At 40.1% G+C, this 23,582-nt stretch overlaps 1 protein-coding gene across 2 annotated transcripts; it reads right to left on the reverse strand.

Annotated features, from left to right (window-relative positions):
- Nucleotides 1–71: 71 nt before the first annotated feature.
- On the reverse strand, nucleotides 72–17,200 carry traf7 (TNF receptor-associated factor 7). 2 transcript variants are annotated; one of them, XM_042393189.1, is made up of 22 exons: nucleotides 17,043–17,200; nucleotides 15,026–15,237; nucleotides 14,760–14,817; nucleotides 14,549–14,637; nucleotides 14,168–14,284; nucleotides 13,897–13,989; nucleotides 13,098–13,131; nucleotides 12,706–12,928; nucleotides 12,486–12,620; nucleotides 12,179–12,274; nucleotides 11,899–12,020; nucleotides 11,159–11,232; nucleotides 10,950–10,998; nucleotides 10,448–10,575; nucleotides 9,852–9,934; nucleotides 9,708–9,747; nucleotides 9,467–9,583; nucleotides 8,545–8,667; nucleotides 3,480–3,599; nucleotides 3,193–3,324; nucleotides 2,737–2,856; nucleotides 72–2,533 (listed from the first exon to the last, which is right to left on the reverse strand). In XM_042393189.1, exons 3-22 carry the CDS (start codon nucleotides 14,809–14,811, stop codon nucleotides 2,519–2,521), a joined length of 1,962 nt encoding a protein of 653 aa, XP_042249123.1. In that variant the 5' UTR covers nucleotides 14,812–14,817; nucleotides 15,026–15,237; nucleotides 17,043–17,200; the 3' UTR covers nucleotides 72–2,518. The 2 variants fall into 2 exon arrangements, with proteins under 2 accessions (XP_042249123.1, XP_042249122.1); XM_042393188.1 differs by having other exon boundaries at nucleotides 14,549–14,640; nucleotides 17,043–17,199.
- Nucleotides 17,201–23,582: the final 6,382 nt, after the last annotated feature.

Genomic DNA, 23,582 nt, shown 5'->3' on the forward strand with positions numbered 1-23,582 from the left:
AAGGCTAAAAATGTAAATATATATGGTGTGAACTGTGGCTCCAGTTTCATGGTTAAAATAAACAGTTCTCAAAGTGTACAACAGTTTTATTGATCAATGATCAACTCAGGCTTACATGATTACAAGTATACAAGAAATCACTGACCAGTGAAGACACTTCCACTCGTCCCCTCCTCTACCTTTCTTACCAAGGCTAAGTAGTGGCCATTTCTGCATTAAAATGAAAGCAAAATACTTCTGAACATCTGTAAAAATCAGTCTAAATTTGCTGTGGGTGTACATGATCTCATTAACTTAAAATCTACCCTCCCAAACATATTTATAAAGTCCGATGTGAGCCAATATAGACATGTTGCTACTGCTACAGACTGATACTTTCAACCCAATATGGGTGCTCAAACATAATTTAGGAAAGCAGGAGTTCACTTAAGCTCATGGCACTTTCTCTGCTTTGTCCTCTGGGAGTTTTGAGGTTAATTACACTTGCCTGCCTTCACATCCTACTGAGGGATAAATCCATCGAGTGTTACAGACACGACAGAGCTCATGAAACAACAATCAGTGTTAATCTGTGTTACGTTCATTTTGACCAGTTGAAGTTAAGAGATCAGGGAGGGCGGAGAAGAAAGAGACAATCTGCCACATCATCATTACAGCCTCCTTACTTTTCATCCACACATATGGCACTCATTGAAACACACGCACTACACAATAACAGACACATCCATGCACGCAAACTGTCTTCCTCTCTCCCTGTCCCTCTCTGTTATGTAGGCCAGTGTGAGTCATTCTCATGGGCACATGTCCAGGCTGTTATTTTACACAACTATACAACAGTTGGGTGGCTCTGAATACAGCTCTATCATGGCACTAATATAAAACTCAGGAAATCTATAGATCTGTCATTTTGTTTAAAGTCTTCACTTTGTAAAATGTCTTGTAAAGGCTGGTTTCACACAGCTGAACTGAGCTGATAAACACAATGGACAACAAGGAAGAAAATGTGTTTTTAAACCTGCTAATGTGTGCACTTTTTTCAGTCTTTCAGAAGAGGAGTGCCATTTTACAAACGCTGTAAAGAAACAAACACGCTTCCTCCAGACATCGTCTGTTTAAAAGCTCCACATGTACTAGTACAGCTACTCAGCCGATGTATCAGCAGTAGTAGCTGGTCTCAGAGTGAAGCCAACATTTCATTTTCAGGTTTCATCCTTGGATATTTAGTTTCTCATTTGTACCACTTCATGTAAAATCCACATTGACATGCAGATGCAGATCTACACTGTTTAACATGAAGGCAGAATTTCGTTCATTGTTGTAACTGAGTTCATTCACAGCCTTGAGTGTCCCAGTTCAACACTACATACTGTCAGTAGCAGTAATCAAATAAAACAAACAATAAACATACTTAACCATTTTTTAATTACAAAGCTAATAAAATGTGTGTGCAGACAAATGTAATTCCTTTTGTGACATTGGTACATTATTACAAGTTATATTCAAAAAAGAAAAATGTTTTCTGCCACAGATTTAATAATAAAATCCTTAAAGTAAATGAAAATGTATTTGCGAGCAGCTCGTCTGTTTCCTCTGAGCGCTGCTATACAGCAGCAGCCCACTCACACATCAACCGTTATCTTCTGCATTCTGACTTTTAAGTGCATATTTTACTTTGTCACTTTTAAAGTGCGAACACGCTACACACTACTATTTATATAGTGTGGAATTGGGACACAGCTGGCTGATGTAACTTTAAGCAGCTGACCTCCGACCAGCATGTGGAAGCGAGAGGGAGTTTTTGTGGAGGAGTCAATGAAGTGTGACATAAAATAAATATCAATTTGACAAATGTTGACATACGTTTTAAATCACTTTCATTCAACTAAACTCTACTCCAGTGGACTTGTTGTGGTTCTGCTGCGTTCTGTGTTTTCTCTCAAGAGGAAATAGCTTTAGAACATAAACACTTATGTCAGTACGCTGTCAATCCATGTATGTGAAACCAGCCCTAAGACGTATTTTAACAGTATGCATTAGGCATCATCAGTACAGTTCTTAAGTGGCAGGTGGGTCTGCAGGAAGCAGGCAGGACCATCATCAGTCCGCAAAAACTCTAACAACCATAATCCTCTCTGCTTCCTGCTCTGATTACAGGGATGCAGCGTCCAGTCAATTGTGGTTTGGCGCAGTGCGTTGATCGGTGCAACCGTAAGGCAGCTTGTTTTGTTTTGCCCCATAATGCACCGCTGATGAGGTCACCGGGGACCTCGAGTTGACCCCTCTGACCCCGATGATCGGGTCGAGGTGTCGAAGGATTTGTTTTAAGTTTGAAAAGCAAACACTTAGTAAAACAGTTTTCGATGCAGCTTGATCCTGAAGTGGCGGTAATTATTGGTCTGTGGCCGTAAATTCACAATCAAAGAACGGAGAAATCGTGTGAAAAGGTTCACGTCTGTAGGGTCTGTCTGTCACAAAAAGATGTGAAGTTGACTGGACTCCTGCAGAGTTTGCTGTTTGTTTAGCATGTCCACACCTGAGAGAGAGAAACAGAGAAATTACAAGAAGATCCAACAAAGCATTAATGTGTAACTGCGGATTATAACAGGCAGATAAAAACATGATTTTTTTAGTTATTTCAAAGTAATTTCATTCTGATAGAGGGATCGTAAAACTGAACAGACAACAGAGCAGAGGGAGTGACAGATGCAGGTGTAGGTGGAGCAGATGGTGTGGTACCTTGACGGTGCTGTCCACGGCTCCGGAGAAGAGGCGACCTCTGGACACAGCCAGAGCCGTCACACTGCCCTGGTGTCTCAGCAGAGTCTGGGTACAGATCATGTTGTCCATGCTCCACACCTACAAAACACACACAATCTCATTTAAACTTCACCACATATACACACACTTAACATATTCTCTCTCCTCTCAGTATGTTCTCCATCATATTAGTTATCACATGACAGTTGATGTTTGATGAGCTCAGCCGACATTCAACTTCAACGGTGTTGTTTTTACACTTTGACAGCTTAATGTTACTTGATTACGCTACCTGCCCTGTTACTAATAATGGAAGATTTATACGTAGCTTGTTAAATATATATTATGATTGAAGTATATTTCATCTTTCCACACTTACACGAGGTAATCACACACACACACACACACACACACACACACACACTCTGTCCTCACCCTGAGTGAGCGGTCATAGGAGGCGCTGAACACTTTGGTCTGGTCAGGGGTGGAGATGACAGCAAGAGCATAAACTGTTCCCACATGACCGGTCAGGGTCCGCACCTGCTCTTTAGACTCAATATCCCACACCTAAGGAGGAGACACACATACCTTCATCATCATCATCAATATTATAACACCAAGAGTTGAGACACTGTGGTCTTATTCATGAGGCAGGAATGAAGAGAAAAAAAAAGTGAGATGGAGATTTTTTTTTTTTTTTTAAGTTTGTGTGTGTCACTTACATGAATGAGGTTCTCATAGGTGCCACAGACGATGTGGTGGTTGGTGACAGCGATGGAGTAGACGCTGCCCCCACTGGTCTGCAGGACGTGAACACACTCCAGAGAGCGGATGTCCCAAATCTGACAGAAGGGAGAGAAAGAGAGAGAGAAGAGGGAGTCAGAGAGGGGGGTAAAGAAAGAGACTTTATCAGCAGTGGAAACAGTGAGTCGCTCAACAGCTGCAGGCTGTCAATTTTCATCTCCATGGCAACACACAGTGGAGTGATCACTAGCTTAGCTGGTTAATCTAGCCGGCCAATCACACCGCAGCACTGAAAACAGGCCATGAGATGCAGTAGAGAGACAGAGATACTCCCACACAGGAGGCCACGCTTCACATTTACCAATACACATGACCAGGCACAGCTCATACTGGTGAAACTGGTTAAAGCTATTTGTTTAATTAATCATCTAGTCTATAAATGATAGGAAATAATAACAAATAATCTAATCACAAATTTCTTTTATTTACAACTATACAGAAACAGAAAAGCAGACAAACCCTCTCATTTGGAAGCTGTAACCTGAAAACGTTTTCTTAAAGGACTTCAGTGACTCATCTGTTCTTTAAGGTGTTAGCAGGTGGGAGATTATCAAGCCACAACGGACAAAAGTTACTATTAAATCTTTCAAATGTACTTCCTATGCTCTTGTGTTTCTGGCTACTTATCCACCCTCAGAGTTCACAGACAAAAACATTGCATAGTTTCAGAGCGTCTTCATATGCTGTCATTTCCAGTGAAGTCTTTGTTTGTCTTTTTATAACCAGCCCACTGCCCTGTGAGAAAGTTGCTTGGTTCTTTTGTTGTTTTCAATGTTTTTGTAAAGTGTGTTGTGTGATTAGGAACTTTAAATAAAAACTTTAAATAGACTTAACGTGACATGCAGCAACAGTAGCATTCATTTGGAGTCATGTTTCTGCCCACCTGAATGAATGTTAAGTATGAATAATTTATTAGTATTAACTCTCCTTAGCTCTGTTTTGGTCTCCACTAACTCTAAATATCCAACTCTTCTGTTGCTTAATGCTCCTATATGTTCACCAGCTACTCACTATCGAAAGCCCTTTTCACACTGGACAAAAAACCCAGTAACACCCACTAACATCTGGCTTTTGTCTTCAGTGGGAAAGGCTACAATTGGCATTTATTCCCAGGTCAAATGACTCTGCACTGGTCACGGCTATTTATCGGCTCCAGCTCCAATCAGCAGTGATGTAAACATGACACCCGGGTGGACACGCTGATTTTTGCCCCTTTTCCGGCTGCTCTTTCATGTGCTTCTATCTGTGGGTGTCTGTAAACATATGGTCTCATCCACATGTTTATTTAGGATTAGCATGCTAGGCATCAGCTGTGTGACTTTATATCTGCGCTGTGATGTCTTTCAGAGCACACAAGCACTGTAAACACATCAGTCACCTGCCCAACACAGTGCTGTTAAACAAGAAACACTGCAGCTACACTTTATTTTTATACAGTCGATGGGCTACACACAGCACGGCACAGCTATGCTAACAATGCTAGCCATGCTAACTAGCAGCTAGCCGTGATGTTAAACATGACACACCAGATAAAAAAAAACAGAAAGGCAAACTCATTTACTGGCAATATGAAAGGAGTCAATCGCCTATTTTTAGCGGGTTTACTCACATTTAAAAAACCCGCATATATGTGCTAATTTTGGTGTAAAAAGAGTATTAGTCTGCTGTTTTCATGCTAGACAGGAAGTGAGTTTTTAGAGCTTTTTTTTTTTAAACTGAAAACAGCTGCCTGATGTGGCTGAAAATAACACTGATGACAGAAGTGAGAGTGAACCAAAAAAGTAAAGTTTTGCATCACAAAACCAAAACAAAGAGCTGAAAGAAACTAAAACACTTTGCAGAGCTGAGAGGAACTGCAGCGTCATCAGTATGAGCAACACCTCTCACTTTACACATAGTGATTTGATGATTTAGGCAATATAATGTGAAACCATTCTGATTTTTTCAACCATATGTCAAATAAACAAATACTGGTTACAGCTGCGAATGTCTTTATTATCAGTTTAGTTATTTCATTGACTGTTTTATTGAGCTACTACACAAACAACAGTGTGAGCATGAAACAGTTAAGCAGGATTTTTGTTTTGTTTCTCTGGAGTGCAATTGTTGGTATGTTGGAATGTAACTGTAACATTCACTGAGCGAAATGGTGCCAATTTTTTATATGCAATATACTAATATACAATATTCAAACACTGGCAGCCACAGTTTGTAAGTTAGACTTGTCAAACACATAACAGACTCCTAAAAAGACTTAAATTTCTTGCACTCATTTCACAGAAGAAATGAGTGCAGAAAGACTTTTCTAAACACTGACTAAACTATATTCATGGACTCAGCAGTCCTCCAGGACCTTTGTTAGTTATTTTAAACTCATTTAATTGCCAAAATGTTCAAAGGGATTTTTTTAACTGATTATTGGCAACATTTGCCATGACAATTTCTGTAGCAAAACATCTTCTAAATGACTTCTCTGGCTAAGTGCTGGCTAGAGACTAACTGCTCCGCTTATAAGCATCGTAAAAAAGAGCACAGCCGACTTTATCTGTGCTTTCATCTCCCTTTCCTCATTCTTCATTCTTCCACAGACGTCCCTCGTTCCCACAACCAGTCCCTCTCTCTTCTTTTCTGTCCTTCCCTTTATCTCCCTACAGCGTCCCTGAGGTTTTCATTAGTGACCAACTGCAGCAAGACAGCCACACACACACACACACACACACACACACACACACACACAGATGCATATACAGGCACACAGAGTACTTTCAACAGTGAGGCAGTGAATAGAGATGACAGTCAGACAGAGACACAAAGCTCTTTTTATATAGAGAGGACAGAACCCAATTACAGGCCACAATACATCCGAATGGCTTTAATTGCACACTACACACACACGCACACGCGCGCACACACACACGCACTACCATAGTCACTACAACAAGGTTTCTGTATAGGAGCACATATTGGCTAAAAAGAATACAAACACTCAAGAGAAGTACTTTAAAAAGTGTTCTGACTGTGCTCATTATTCCCATAAACCACATTGTGATGTATTTTTATGGTCTCTTAGGCAACTCTACATGACCACCAGGCCAGTGCGCACTCTTTCTACCTTCCTCTGACTATTTATTTTTATGTGCCAACTCCAAAATTAACACCAGCCACCTTCCAAATCCCACTCAAATCTGTCGCTGCCAGATAAATACTGCCAAAAACACTTTCAAATCCTCATTCTGCTGAACAAATGATAAACCTGATGAACTGCAGTTTTAAACTGTAGTACAGGGTTATCAGAAAAGTCAAAAATATAACTGAATACATCAATAAATATTTTTAGAAATATTATTAGCTAAAAAAGCCTTTTATTGTTAATTTTCCTCAAAATATTTCCAATTTCTTAATGCTTATATGTTAATAATTAGTTTGTTTGAGAACATCTACAAAATATCAGGTACGACACAGAAGCACTGTGTCTGTGAACTTCCAAGTAGTGTTAGCTAGCTAACTTTGTTAGCATTAGCTTACCAGCTAAAATGCTTTAGCTTCTGTTAAAAGAGTTTATACAATGATGCTACAGCAGTATGCAGTTTAGAATACGGTTGATAAACATTACATATGTTAGCTAGATTAGTTTTATGATGTAAGTTAGCTGCAGCTAGGTAGCTAGCTGAGATGACTGGTGCTCTGTGCCTTAGTTATCAGTATTTTTAGGTAAGCTAGTCACACAGTCCTCTCAATCACTCCAGTGATGTTACACATGAACACACACATACACACACACACCCTAGACCAACTGTTGACCTGGACATATGTGGACATGTCCATCTCATTACTATACAAGTGTTAGGAAAATCTAAAACATGGTGAAGAAAATGGAAAATGTTGCTCTAAATAGGAAATAGATAAATGATTAAATGTGTGCCAAGACCTCCAAAATAGAAAAACTAAGGTTTATGCTATACTTTAGTTTAATTATGTATTAACAGTGTTATTTATTGAACGATTCAATCATATTTCTGACTTTTCTGATAACCTTTTACTACATTTTGTCAGTTTTGGGGCTACATACATGTGAGTAGGAAAATTCAGGTCACAACAGCATCAGTTACTGTGTTATGCCTAAGCAGGTGAAACAAAACATTTATTTGAATAGTGAGTACAAGACATGGCTGAAATTATTGGTACCCTTACATTTTATTAAAGTAATGCACCATTCGCCCTGAACAGTGTTTTATGGTCAATGCATGTCTATGTTTGGTTTTCAGTGGAACTAATAACTGAATTCATGTTTATTCTACAAAGACATTCTAAAATAGCCTGGACAAAATTATTAGTACCCTTTAGAAGTTATAAGAAATAATTGATTTGTAGTGATACTTTAAGGAGATTATTGTGTTTTAATTAGTATCACAGTAGTTTTCAATATTATAATCACTCACGCAGCCAGTTTAAAAGGAGAAAATTACTCACTCTGCTGTTTTGTGCCACTGTGTGCATTAGAGCTTTTTGGTAAATCACACCAACTCTATGTTTACAGAAGAAAAAAATGAAGCCTTCAAAGAAAAGAACATCACGTCTGCCGTGAAACATGGAGGAGGCTCAGAAACTTGCAGTAGGGAAACGGCACCCATCAAACCTGAGAGAACTGCAGCCGTTTAGTCAAGAAGAGTGAGCTGAACTACCAGTGGAGAAGTGTAGAAACCTTATTCAGAGTTACAGAAAGTGCTTGACTGCAGTTATTGCTTCCAAAGGCTGTGCTACAAAATATTAAGTTAAGGGTACAAATAGTTTTGGCCAAATAATATAAAATAATATGTTAATTTGTAATTTGTAAATAAAAGCAAAGTTTCAGTTATATTCAATGTGAAATAAAGAAAGATGGATACCATATACTTCTGTCAGTTTCAACTTAATACAGAGAAAATTTAGTTCTACCAATATTTTCAGCCACGTCTGTATGTACACTTCTTATATCTGTCTCACCTTGATGGTCTGATAGGAGCCGCTGTACAGGTGGTTCTGCGAGGCGACCAGTGCTCTAACCCAGTGATTCAGACCAGTCAGCTCCTTCTTCAGCTTCAGCTCCGTACCCACGATGTCCCAAACCTACACATACATACAAGATTCATGGATATAATGAGAACTGAAACTAAAAAAAACTTTACTGACTTCAAACGCCATATGCTTCAAGCAGCATAGTACTGATTATAATTAGTGCGTTCACCGTCTTTTTAAATATTGGACACATAAACTTGCAATAAGTCATCAACATCAACGGACCACACCAGAAACTGGAACGAGAAGCTCATTTTTTAACTAGTATACACACTCACGAAAGTATGCGCACACACAGATACACACACACACACACGGAGACACACACACACATGGAGACAGAGTACACTGAGCAGAGATGGGGTGGATAACAGATGCGGTGAAAACAGTAAAGTGCATGATGTCACTGAGCTGAAATAGAAAAAAGCTGTGAGATGAGAGGAGGCAGAATAGAGTTGAGTAAGAAAGGAAAGTCCCTGTGTAAGAGCACTGACATCACACACACATACACACGTACACATTCATCCCCTCCTCCTCTCTCGTTCCTATGTAACCATGGCAACAAAGACAAGGCTACAGCCATCGCTCCATAGTGTTCTCCTCTCCAGTCCACGTCTCCTCGTTGAGCCACATTTTTACACTCTCTCTGAGTGAAAAGCCATCTTGCAGGTCACTACTTAGCAATTACACTTAAACTCCTGACTTTAGCAATTCTGTGGATATAGAAATAGATTTCTCTCTGTAGATACTTACATTTATATATACACATTTACAGATATCTGCACTGAAGCCTGTGCAGAAAGTTTTAAAACAACATAAACTGAGTGATCCTACGTGAGCGTAGCTGTACCTTAATGGCCTTGAGGGAGCCGCTGAACAACATGTTGTGGGAGGAGACCAGTGTACATACAGGGTTGTCATGGGCACGGATCGTATTGACTTTCTGCAGGGTCTGGATGTCCCACACCTACACAGGATGCAGCACAAACAAGACACAAACACAATTTCTACGGCGTTCGCGAACAAATGAAACTTGGTATTGTGGGAGTCCACCCTTACAACGAGGACATGAGGAGGTGAATGATACTTACGATGATGGTGCAGTCTGCAGAGCCACTATATAGGCGGTTTCTATGGAAACAAACAAAAAGGAAAAGATATGGCTGAGTCACGCTTTGTGGAAGGGCTAGTCGTTCTCAGCTGACATGTTTATGTGAAGGTGTGAGTTGTATTACCCCTGGATGCACAGCGCCAGTACGATACCATCATGACCCTCCAGGGTTTTCTGACACTTGTAGGTGGTGCAGGTGTCCCACACCTGAGGGGACAAGAGGAGATGCAGATGAAAAAGCTGAAAACCTGCACAAATGTATAGGTATATTTGTGTTTGTACATCTTTAGGGCTCATTCTGAAGCTATTTTTCACTTTTAAAGCTTTATAACACTTGTAAAGTCTTCTAACACTAACTGTATTAGCGTTTCTTTAGATTTAAACAAATCTATAATTCTAGATACAAAACAGGGTTGTGGGTGGACGTTATTAGATTCTTTCTGGAAGAGGGTGGGTGAAGGCCACATTCAGACCCAAAATAGCACTGCGTCAAAAAAGAAAAAAAAAGAAAAGACCACAAGGGGTTGTGTGGTGTGGGTGTGTTGCTTCATGTATGGGGGAGACGATGAAATGCAGGAAAGTCCAGTCTGACTAATACGTCCATGAGTTTGAAGGCCCTCCACTCAACAGTCAACAGTGGGTGTCAACAAGGATGAACAAGGATGCTGCCGGCCTTAAGTCCTGTGTGCGTACTGTATGTGTGAGTTGAGTTGGTGTTACCTTGATTGTCTTATCTGAGGATCCAGAGAAGAGCAGGTCTCCAGTGGAGTAGACACACAGACACCAGACGGGACCCTGGTGGCCAACAAAAGTCCCCTTACACTTGAAGATCTGCTGGGGGTCGTACGCTACACACAGACACAGAGAGGGGAAAGACTGAATATGCTTTTTTTTCTTTTTTTTTTCACTGGAAACTGAACGAGAGTAGAGTGTAAATGACAGTGAAATATTTAAGGAAGGAGGAAGAAGGAAGAAACAGACAGAGGTTGGTGAAAGATGGTGCGTGGGAGCAAGATAAAGAAAGCTAGAATTTGCATTTCAAAATCAAAAAAAAAAAAAACAAAAAAAAAAACTTTAGAGATTAAATCATTCAAAACTTGACATGCTCCAGTTCTCGGGAAAAGGGTTTCACAAATGCTTTCCTCTACAGAGAGAGGTGAAAAGTAATGACGAGAGAAAGGAAGACAGGCAGGCAGACACAAAAATAAGCCGAGATATTTACAGCCCAGGATTCCCATGTTGAGCCTGGCGTTGATATGGGACAACTCATCCTGCAGAAACACACACAATAGATTTGGGGATTTGTTCTTTTATAATAACCAATCCGATCATTTTTTTGCGGGCTACCTAATTCAAACTTTTATTCTCATATTTATACACACAGATGCACTCGTACACGTGTGTCTGTCTCTTTTAAAAGTGCGCACTTACGTTAAGCATGGACGCGTCTCTACGGAATTCCATCAGGTCCTCGCTCAGTTTACTCTGGTTCTCATCCAACACATCTGAAATACACACAGGCACAAACATGAAACAACAACAACAACAACAACAACACACAATCAAGCTGCTGTATTCCAGCTGGGTGGCCCATTAGGGTTATAAAACTTTCTCCTGTCAATATTTCCTGTCAATATTTCTCCATCAGCAGCCATGTGGTCCTGAGCTCTTCTTATAAGTGCAGTGGAGTGCAGGAATGAGATGTGATCTGATCAGGTTCTTTCCCTGCCAAGACCGATATCCAAGCTCAAGGTATCATCTGATCCTAATCCAATACCAATCCAATACCAGCGCTCTTTCCTTCCAAAATGTAAAATCCTTTAAACCTCTGTGTTGAAGTGGTTGAGATATATGACAGCTGATGTAACTACAGTTCATTTCTACTTCAAGTATAAGTCATTAAAAGGCATTTATTGTGAAACACATGCAGGAAGTAACTGTGGTAGCATGTGACTATGAATGTGACTTTGTTTCACAGATGCTGCTTTGTTTGATATTTGGGTAAAGTGAACCAAAACCAGAAGTATAAAAAGAAAAAATTATATTACAAAAAAAGGAGAAGCAGGCGTAACCTGTTCCAAACAGAAGCCTGTGTAGGTAACAAGACACTAATAGTTGGCTCGTTTGGTGGAATAAGCAGGTAAAACTGAATAATGTCTTTCACTACTTACCGAATTTGAGCTCAAGGTTTTTCTCTAGTTGATCTAATTTCTCAGACAGTTTGCCTAACATGGAGCGCAGGAAAGCAATATCTTGGTCCTTCTGGGCCAGAGTCAGCTGCATCTCATGGAACCTAACACATACAGGTAGATCAGAGACAAGGAGTTAACCAACAGAAACAAATCAGCTGAACACATATTTGGATATTTGATCACATACGGTTGTCTTGAATTTGTGTTTACGATCAACAGCTTCACTTTCTATGTGTACAGTTGTAGTAGGTCTGCTCACCTGTCATCAGTCTGCTGCAGAAACTCCTTCAACCCTTCAAATTTACACACCTCCAGGTGTGTTTCATACGTGTCCTGGTTACCGATGAACGTGCAGCTGTCAGGGAGGAGAGCCAGATTAATAGAAGGTAAAGGAGTGTGTTATACATGAATAGAAGACCGAGACTGACTTCACAAACAAAGAGACAAAAACAGTGACTGCAAATGAGCAAGAGATGGAATACAAACAATATGTGTGTGTGTATGAAATGTAGATATAATAAAGACAAAGTAAAATAATCTGTCAACATGTGTGTTTTAGGACTCACCCATATTTAGAGTGGGGACACTTGATGTGCTCACATTCTTTGAGGTGAGCCTCCAGGTTCATGGTGAGCAGCGGGGGGCAGGAGGGGTTGTTGGGGCATCGGACTGGCCTGTAGTCACAACTGGCCTCATGTTCTCTGCAGAGACACAGTGAGTTGGGGTGAGGAGAGGAGAAGCAGTGGAAATACAACATTAAATCTGATCCTTATCTTTACTCCTTACTTGCGTGTGGACAGTTTGATGGTGAACGGGCAGCCCAGTGGATCCACCTCGTACGCTCCTGGCTTCCCAGCCACCGTGGCGGGGGAAGCTCCGGCTGCGCCTGCACTGCTGGCTGTGGCCCTGCAGCCGTATTTACAGTGAACAAACAGCTCTCCGATCTGCTCGGCAACCGCAATGTTGTTCACCACAACCGTTAGCTTAGCCGCATCCACTGGGCACTTGTCTGTGAGGAGTAAAACATTAATATGAGGTTATAATACAACTACAGCCCTAGCTCTGACACATCTAGATGGAACGTAGACATTATAAATGTCATTAGTGCCAGCTGACAAGTACAAATGTGCACCTATACATTGAACCATTACTTTCACACACACTGTGTTAAGTCTCACCTGAAGTCAAGGCACATCGTCTGCAGAAGGTGTGCTGAGGACAGAAGACAAACAGGTGGGATGAAATTTTATGTCCACATATTTTATTTCTTCTTATTATATTAAGTTTTAACACCACTGACTGTTCGCTAAGTCCTGCACCCTTTAGTTACTGATGCTACGCCTGTCAAACATTTCATTCTCACATAGCACATATGCAGTTTACAGTGAACAATGACTTTATATGAATTCTTCTCATTTTTTGGAAATCATAGGTCCTTAAATTTAGATAAAAGTAGACATGTCTGATTGCTGAAATGACAACTGTTGATGGCAGATCTTATCAGCTGTAGCTAGCTAGCTAATTATCCTGAGCTCCATTAGCTCCATGAGTTGGTTTGAAAACAAATTAGAAACTAGTTAGCTGGACATGCTAAATTTGCTGCTTACATCAGAGCACAAAACGGACATGACACACACTGCTTCAACATGTTGAGAAATCCAAGGCTGCAGTGCCTAGTTACGGTTGCTAAGCTATGACTGGGTAATTACTGTTCGGGGGGAGGGGTTTAGCAAAATGTCAATTATAATCTGCCTATGATGGATCATCAAATGTAGCCTATCAAGGGGAATTTCACATATTTCTGAAATGGGAGACACATTTCAATGCACTAATTGTTCATATAAAACCTTTATAAAAATGTTTTTTTAAATATATGCATGAGCAGAGTTTGAAATAAAGACAGAAGACAGAAGGCAGAGAGATAGAATGAAGGTGGACAGATGGAGGAGCGGGTGGAGAGGACAGAAGTAAACTTACCCCACATGTGGTGATGACGGGGTCCTTGAAGACGTTACAGCACAGCTGGCAGCACAGTTTTACTGACGGCTGTTCAGCAAACACCTGGGGCTCCTACACACAATCACACACACCGATTCCTTCATTTACTCAGTTTGTGGTGTGGTTTCAGCTCCAAAACTATCTTATAACTGTGTTTTTATATGTTTAAGTGTTTGTGTATGTGCATGTATTTATGAATGCATATGTTTACTGCTCTATATGTACTGTATGTTACTGCCGGGTGTCATACCGTGTCTTCTTCCTCTTCATGCAGAGAGAAAGTGGAGCGCAGAGACATGTTGGACTCCGAATGGAGAGATCGGACTGAGATGGCTGAATCTGATCTCCGAGGAGTACCAATCGGAGGCTGAGGGGAGAAGGAGGAAGCAGTGGAGAGAAGTCATAGCCTATTCATACATCAATAGGTAAGACATCCAGATGTGTGGGATCTAGTGCACAAGTTTAATTTTACCCACCCTTACTCTTAAATTATACATTCAATGTGTATTTTTTACCCCAGGCTCCACAAAAAAACATCAGCTTTAGTAAGCTTTATTAGAAATGTTTTTTCTTATATTTATTAGATTGGGTTGGAAAGCAAATGTAAACAAGTGTGTGTGTGTGTGCGTACCATTCCATCGTCGTCATCCCGGGGGGAGTAGGTTAGAGTGCTGGAGGAGGAAGGAGTTCTTCTATGCTGCTTGTAGGTGCTGGACCCTTCTGCTAAAAACATATGACGGCAAATTCACAAAACATAATGCCAGAATAATGGAGATAACTTCAGGGACAACCAAACATATAAAAAATGAACATATATTAAGAAAAGATTATTTGTGTGTCACCTTTAGCTCCAGCAGGCACGGCTGAGAAGGCAGGGCCGAACGAGGCCTCCATCCTGTTCTGCCGAGAAGAAAGGAGGGATGGAATGATAAGAAACAATGAGTCAAACAATCAATTATTTTAAACTAAATGAGTAATTACAACAGGAATACGTAATTTAGTATCACTAAACAGGGGAGTATAATTTGCCGTCTGTTTCTTTTAAACAACTGCACACACATATACAAGCTTCATTCTTCTCTCACACTGAACCACTAGTGTCTCTCACCCCGCTGCTGGAGTCTGCTTTGGGGGAGGAGGCGGGGTGGGGGGGGGGGAGATGGAGGGGCTGCTGCTGTGGCTGCTGCTGCTGCTGCTGCTGCTGCTGCTGCTGCTGCTCCTCTGGAGTATCAGTTGTAGTGAGACGTCTTACCGCTGCTTATAACCCAAAGCACACACACATGCACGAGGACACACTAGCAGCTAGTGAGCCTGCTAGGCCTGGGAAGAGGAGGTGTGCAGAGAGGTGAGGAGGAACGAAGAGAGAGGGAGAAGAAGTATGCTGTGAGATACACTGCGAAAATAATAATAAGGCTGCTGATATTCCTCTGAGCAGCACTGCAAGAGCCTGACAGAAATAAGGATAAATATATAATGCTAGCCATAAGCTGGCTTTATTTTTTTACCACAGAGACAGAGAAAAAGCACGCAACCACATTCACCCAGGAAAAGTTGGCCACAGTACAGCTTAAAGCTATATATGATAAGAGGAAGAGAGAAATAAGTGCATCATGGAACTTGTACAGTGGAGTTACTGTTGTGGAGTGGATGTTTGACCCACTTTACTGGCTTCAGGCACAACAACATAATCAAACATAATGATTCCACTTCAATCTTTAGAGCAAAGAAGACTGTTTTCAGTATGGTTTAGTTTGTTCCATTGGATTGTTTTCTACATTGAAGTTGTTTTAGAAAAGCATTCAGTAATTAACAGCTGAATATAAGAAGTTCAAAGTTCAGTCTGTCAGTCAGTGAGTAATTTACTGCTTAAAAACAAATATTTCATTAGATCTGGACAACATATACACCAATATTAATGCTAGGATGCAACTAGACATTGTCTGTCCAGGATTTTATCATAGTATCATGATATCAGCTGTATCATATTCTTAAAACTGCATTAGTTCTCTCCAAGAAGTTCTGTGTAGACTTGTCATGATGTTGCTTTTACAATATAACAGGAATGCAAGTGACATATTTACATACATAAGTACACCACAATTACTAGATAAAAATCGAAGCACAAAGTCAGTCAGCAGGAACAGCTGAAAAGAGGAAGTTCGACATGGCAGAAGTAACAAGTTGCATATGTTAATTTTAAATCCAACATGCACAGCAATGTACTGATGATTTTTACTCCTCCTACCCAAGTTATAGTGATCCTCTTGAGACAGATAAACAGCTGAGGCAGCAGGAAATATACTGTACACAACAGCTGTCTGACTGAAGGCAGCACCGACCCCCCCAACTCTCATCAACACTTTAATGACGGACACTGAAAAGTGACCCAGCATCTGCAAACCCTCAAACACACCGGGGAAGACTGCGCGGGAGGGGGGGGGGGGGGGGGGGGGGGGGGGGGGATAGAGAGGGGGGAGGCAGAGAGGGAGGGGGGGCAGAGAGGGTGGGAGGCAGAGATGGGGAGAGGAATGGAGGGGAGGGAGGCAGAGAGGGGAGGGAGCGACACCGAGACAAAGGCAAGAGGGAGAAGTGACAGCCAAAAAGCAGTGACCCGGACAACTAGATACTGATGTAAACAGAAAGGTATGCAGGCTGTCAGCTCATATGGTAATAGGCTGCAGAATCTGCCAGTGAAACTATCCAGGACCTCTAATCCGCTCCAACCAGCGTCACTGTCTCTTTTCAGGAGATTCCCGTAAAGGGAAGACAGAAAAGGGGGGCGGAACACACACAAAGTTGACTACTGACAGCCAGCTAGCTAAATGTTCAAACACCACAGATATGAGTATAACAATTTTACGTGTGTTAGCTTCTATAAACGATAGTTTACACAGCAGTTTCTTATCAACCGTCATTTCTGTAAGCAACCGTTTAAAACTGCGATAATTAGCCAGCTAAAGTGGCTTGTTTGCTAGCTTAAGTTAGCCACTGTTACATTTTTCTATTAGCAATCACTGCTGCTAACGGTCTTCGACAAGTTCTGCTAACCGCCAACGGAAAATGTGCGCTGTTTCGTAGTCAGTAATACTTTTTTAAAATCGTTTGGTTTTAGTTTGCGGACTTACCATTATTTTTGCTACAGCGCAGCTCAAAGTCTGCAGACGGATTCCTAAATCTTCTCTCTCGCTGTTTCACATACACACAGCTCTAAAGCTGCGGTGTGACCTGGGACATGTAGTAGAGTGCGCGCCGCTTTCCGTTTTAGTGCGGGTCCTCTTCTCCACTGTCGGACTCCGCTACCCACAACCCACTTCGCAGGAGCTGCCATTGGGCTCGCTGCTGTCAGTAAATTCCGCAAACCAACTGCAAAGCGCATCATTCCCAAATATATCCACCGTCGCTCCGGTTTCGCATCGTTATTGGTTCTCGCAGAGACCGAGCCATCATGCGACAGACACCATCACGTTTTACGATGAGTACACGTGCACGGTGGTGTGATCGAGAGAGAGCACTACTGCATGCCAGAAATAAAGATGTAGAGAAATACTGGCCAACAACACAGTGCATCTGTAAAATACTGTACTATGCAACTGCATGCATGGGTAACATAACAATAATAATATCAAAAGAGAAATGGAAATCTAAAAGGTGCTTTACAACAGACACATGATGCTATTAAGGATGGTAACAGTAAAACATAGTGGATAAACTATGCCATATACAGTACCTGCACCAGACCAACTAGATTACCTATGTTGCCATTTTCACAGTAAATCCATTGCAAATGTTACAGTGTCCCTCAAAATGAAACACTAAACGGTGACAATATACATAGACAGATCACACTGTAATATGATTATGCACAACTGCAAATTGTAAACTAAATGAACTATATAATTATATAATATTGTATTAGGATCAGAGAGGCCCAACATTATAGTAATGCAAAATTCTATTCATATACTGGATAATTAATTAATAAACAGAACCACAGTCAGGCCGTATAGAAATATATGTAGATGTAATTTAATAAGATTATTTTTGATTGTGGACATCTTGCACTGTATGGGATTCGCATACTTTGTGATTATTATTTGTTCACGTTGCTAGACCAATGCCATCTATATAAATTAATGTGTTTATTGCACTCTGCAAAATTTGCAAACTGTTTTTGACTCTGACTGATTATCCCACACTGTGATCTTTCTGTGGGGGGAAGGTGGCAGTTAGTCAAGTTAAAACAAATTTATTTCTGAAGTGTTTTTAACAGTATTGACAAAAGGCACTTTACTGACCACAAACAAGAAATACAACAAAACTTAGTACTTGGTGAACACTCCTTAAATGATATCAACACATGAAGCATATGAGAGGAGTGTGTGAGCATGTGTAAGTATAGAGGAGCAGTCAGAGAGAACAAACTGCTGCAGGATCCCAGATGACTGCTTGTCATTTTTGGATTTTGGATCCTCTACAAGGATCCAAAATACTGTTTCTGTAGCACTTTGTCTTCTACTATTTGGTAGAGCACATTTTGAGTTGTGACATCAAATTGAACACAAGTCATCTTGACCTGAACCATCTCTAGCATTCAGTTTATTAGGTTAAAAATAAAAATTCCAGGAGGCATTGAAGTATTCTGAGCCAGACCTTTTCAGGTGGCTTCCCTCCAGGAAATTACTGGCAGAAAAATTGCTCTCGGCATTATGGAGAAGTTTTCATGGGCAAGACGCAGACAAGATTTTATATTTAGTTTCATAGTTTTCATAGGTAATCATATTTTGTTCATTTAGTTTAGTTTCAGAGGGCTCATTAAACAGAGTGGTGTAAATGAATAGTCCCAAAACAGTCTAATGACTGCTCTATGTTAAAAGTAATTTTGCTAACAGTTTTACTAACAAAACTGAATATTGCCATGGAATACAGAGTCTTCTGATCATGAACTATTGCCAGTATGATAAATAATATAACATTATTCCATTGTATGTTTGTTGAAATAATTATATCAACATGAGTTTCTAACATTATTTAGATTCAATGAAAATGTTGATCAACTAAATCCAGGCTGATACTGCTGCCAATAGTAGTAATGATTAATCAACAAAGCCGAATTTAAGCACAAGAACAGTGGATTTTGACTTGAAACTTCATTCTGATCATTGGGGGAGTTGCAACTTCTGCCTGAAGGTTGTGTCTGGACTGAAGTGTATGGAAAATACTTTGTGTTGTGTTTGAATACAAATCAACCACAGGAAGAGAATACATCATCCAAAAAAACAGTTGAGCTGTTGCACCATCACACACATGAGCAAGTCTGATATAGTTCTACAAAGACTACACTGCATATTATATGACCTTTTTTATTTTTTATATGACTTATAGTTAATTTTTAAATTGCTTTAAAATGTTAAAAGTTTAATGATTCTAATATATGATATATGTAAAACATTTTACACATTGCTCTTGTCCATAAAAAGAGATGGGTCATTACAGAAGTAATGAGGAAAAATATGCAGATTTAAATTGTACATTTAATGGACATCTCAACCGTTTGGAAAGGTTCATAATTTTTAAAAAAAAACAACTAATCATCTCATATAGGAAAAGCAAGTGGTTTGGCCTTTAATGCTGGTGTATGAAACACAGAGTGCAGTATATGTAACATCTGTCACTTCCATGCATCTAAAGGCTCTGTCTTGGGTGGAAGACAATTTTTTCTTCTTTTACTATTCAGTTTTCTCCATAACCAACACTACACTTCAGCCTAAGAATGACCATATATTTGGTGAAAGTATATGAACAATAAATATTATGGATGTTAAAAAAAATACAGTATATGCTACCTTATTTTCACCAGAAGAGGGCGCTGCTTATCTAGATGTAGTCAGAGCATTGGACTGAAACACCCTCTTTATGGTTGCCTGTGTCTTTTTTAAGAAGTGGCCCTGAGATGTAGAGATGTCGGTGTAAAAGTGATAGAGACACTGAATTCTCTCTCATATTGGCTTGAAATTTAACAATGAATTGACTGTTACTACACATTTGTTGGGTGATACATCTTCACAGAAGACATTTTGACATGTCAGCAGGAGAAGCACAGGTGTAAATTGTCAAATGAATGATGGTTGAATTCTATTTAGCTGCCTCAGTTTCAGGGTGGTGTTGTTGTGCATACTGGCTCACTGTCACACTGTCATGACTTACTGGGACACTTAAACAGAACATTGTTAATGTTATTAGTAACAGCTGTGCTTTTCCTACTATGACAAGTTTGCTGTGAAAAAGACGTATGTAACTAAGAATCACATATAATACAGACACAGAATATATAGCCGACATACACAGGTACAAATAGCTTAATAAAACCAATGGTGGAAGTATTCAGATACTTCAGTAAAAGTACCAATATCACAATGATGTAAAAATACTCCATTATAAACAAAAGTCCTACATTCAAAAGCCCACTCAAGTGAAAGTACAGAGGTATTATCAGCAAAATGTACTTTAAGTATCACAAATAAAAGCAGCCCCAACACTTGATATATGACATTATTAGATTGTTACTGATGCGTTCATGTGTGTGCATCATTCTATTTTTGTAGCAGGCTGAGATGGAGCTAGTTTTAATTACTTTATACAGTTAGTTTATTTAGTCCTTTGGTTTCAAACCTATGGGTCGGGCTCTTCCAGAGGGTCACACGATAAATGTAAGAGGTTTATGAGATGATTAATGGGAGAAGGGGGAAAAGTTCTGCTACACAAATTTGTATTCATTTTTTTGATGTTTCTCTAATCTTTGTTTCTTTGTGGCCTCGAACAGTTATTTATATGAAATAGACATCTGAAATGTGACAAGGGGCCCCAACTAGACACTGCTTAAAGCATTAAACGGAAATACTTAAGTACCTCAACATTATACTTAAGTACAGAACTCTTTTTTCCTCCACCGACAAATATAATACATTTTAAATTAATACTTTGTTTTATACTTTAATTAATAGCTAAATTCATCTCCCTGGTTATACAAAATGTTTCACGACCTTGGCCTAATTACATATAATTAATAAAATTAAAAAATGCCAGGACATCAAAAGGAAAATTATCCACTGTTCACTCTCACAGCAGTGTGGTATGATTCGTTATATGAGGGAAGCGGGACCGGGATAGTGGATCTTTTATTGACACACATGGACCGATCCGTGCAGCTCTGCAGCCTGGAAACAGTAGGTGCATGTGAATAGATGCCCACATGTACAGACAGAGAGAGCGAGCTGTAAATAGAAAGACAGAAAGACTGGGCCTAAAAGCGGTAATGCAGCCATGAATAAGAGATGTTTTGAATGCAGCTTTGTTGATGTGTGCACACACACATGCATGCATACACCAAAAACACACACACACATACACACACACACACACACACACACACACACACACACACACACACACACACAGCTCAGCGTTCCATTAGAGGAAGCCCAGGCCATTAGTAGTTTTATCTTCTTTGTGTGGGACAGCACTGACAAGACTCCCTTCTCCATCCCCCCCAGCACACACTCAGACACACACACACACTATATCAGCTCCAACACACACACACATGCAGCCAGCCAGCCCCCTGTGTCTCTCCGATGCAGATGTTCTGGACGGCTTGCTGCTACATTGTGTTTAAATGGCGACCATAGCAGCAGATCAGGCTCTCCACAGAGAGTGATTCAGCTTCATTTTCAAAAGGCTGTCTCTCCTTTCATGCTGATTAGATGCCCCAAACAGCTGACAGTGTGTACAAAATATCTCTTTGCCAGTCTCTCTGAATGTGCAATTACTAAGTGTTTCATCTGTGTCACGTCGTGTCATGTCGGTTCAGTGTACATTCACAAAACACTACTCCTTCTGTGCAGATACCATGCCTATAACACCTGACAGTGTGCACAGTTCTATCTTCCTCACTCTTGCACATAAAACATGCTTTGAATGTGACATTAAAATGTTTTTCTGAGTAACTGTGTCTTCTGTCTACAAAACACTGTCTGATTTTATACCAATAAGAAACAGCTGACAGCATGCATTCTGTCTCACACACATAAACAAGTTGAACCAGTGAGTTCAATGTGATTGTAAAATGTTTTAATGTATTCTCGGTTCTTGTATATGCTGGCCAAAACTTTCTTTATGTGCAGAGAAAACACTGCAAATTTTAAACCCAAAAAAGCTAAGATGCAGGAAAAAAGTTGATTTTGAGTTACTTTTGTGTATGGTTTTCCTCTTTTTTACTTGTTTGCAGGGATTGAAAGTTCCTGTAAAGCTGTAAAATCCTATTCACCAAGCAAAGGTTTTAATGCAAATGCCAAGAAAAAAGGGTATGGTTGAAGTCCATTTACTGTATGTTCTCTAAGGTACAACTGCTGGTGATGTAGCCTCAAAGGGTCATAGTTGATCCATAAGGTACTAATATGTGCCTTTTCTAGGTTGATAGGTACATGTAAGTTCCAAACTGAGAAAGGGTCCATGTCTGTACCATTTTTCCAATAGAGGTACAATTATCAAAGATGTCAGTGTGTGACCAAAATGCTGTTGGTGGATGGGATGGTTAGTGCGTCAGGGCTGTCAAGGAAATTGTGAAATTCGGTTTGTGCATGTACTCACATCCATTAAGCCTAGGTTCCGAGAGCGAAAATAGATCTATTTTATTACTGCTAGTGAACCTCAGAGAACTCTGCAGTGAACTCAACAAAGTAGTGGAGAGAATATTGACAATCACCCAAAGTAAGCACAAACAACTGTATAAATGTACATGGCGTAGAAGAATTCACCTTTATGAAACTGGTTCAACATGTTGGTCTTATCCACACTCAGAACACCAACTTTAATATGTATCACTTGTGAACTAAATGACTATAAGTCAACTTTTACATTATACAAATCTTTCAGGTGTATTATGTGTATCATAAACATGAGGAGTATGTGCTACCTGATAGCAATGACAGTGACATGGTCAATGACGCTGATCTAAACAATGACAATGACATAGACAATACAGGCAGATATACCACCTAGTATGGATGCACTATTGAGAAATTTTAAAGAAAATCTCTGTAGCTTCATTCTTAAATGTAGAGAAAAAAATCACATTCCACAGGCTGCCCAACAGGAAATTGTAAATGACATCACATTTTTATTTTGTTATTTGAAAGAAAATTACAACACTTTTATTACTTACCATCTTCAAGAAAATGGATCCAATATTTTGGAATGTCCTGAACTAAGAGAGGTGATACAGTCTAATGATTTTTTTGAAAAAGCTTCAGCAGCTGTTAGATCACCATACATGTTGACAGAACATTGTAAATCTAAGCTCAAATTGGTTTAACCAGTGTATCATGCTTTGAGGTCAGAAAGTGGACACAAAATAGGTACATACGCTTATGCAGGGTAGGAATTTCACAGCAGCCACGGTGGCCATGGCCCTCACTCTGGCCGTGATGCCCTGAAAATCACTGTGCACTCTATGGCCACCATGGCATTTGTGCCCCTGTTACTGTCAAAATCTTGAGGTTGCTTTAAAAGCGTCAGTGGTCTTTTAGAACTGCAGCAGTCCTTACAGCTTGGATTGGTTGTGCCCCTCCTCTCCAAAACAAATGGACATGGTGATTGAAACCGGTAAA

Source organism: Thunnus maccoyii, chromosome 18 (genome assembly GCF_910596095.1).
Source record: "Thunnus maccoyii chromosome 18, fThuMac1.1, whole genome shotgun sequence".
Taxonomy (NCBI): Eukaryota; Metazoa; Chordata; class Actinopteri; order Scombriformes; family Scombridae; genus Thunnus; species Thunnus maccoyii.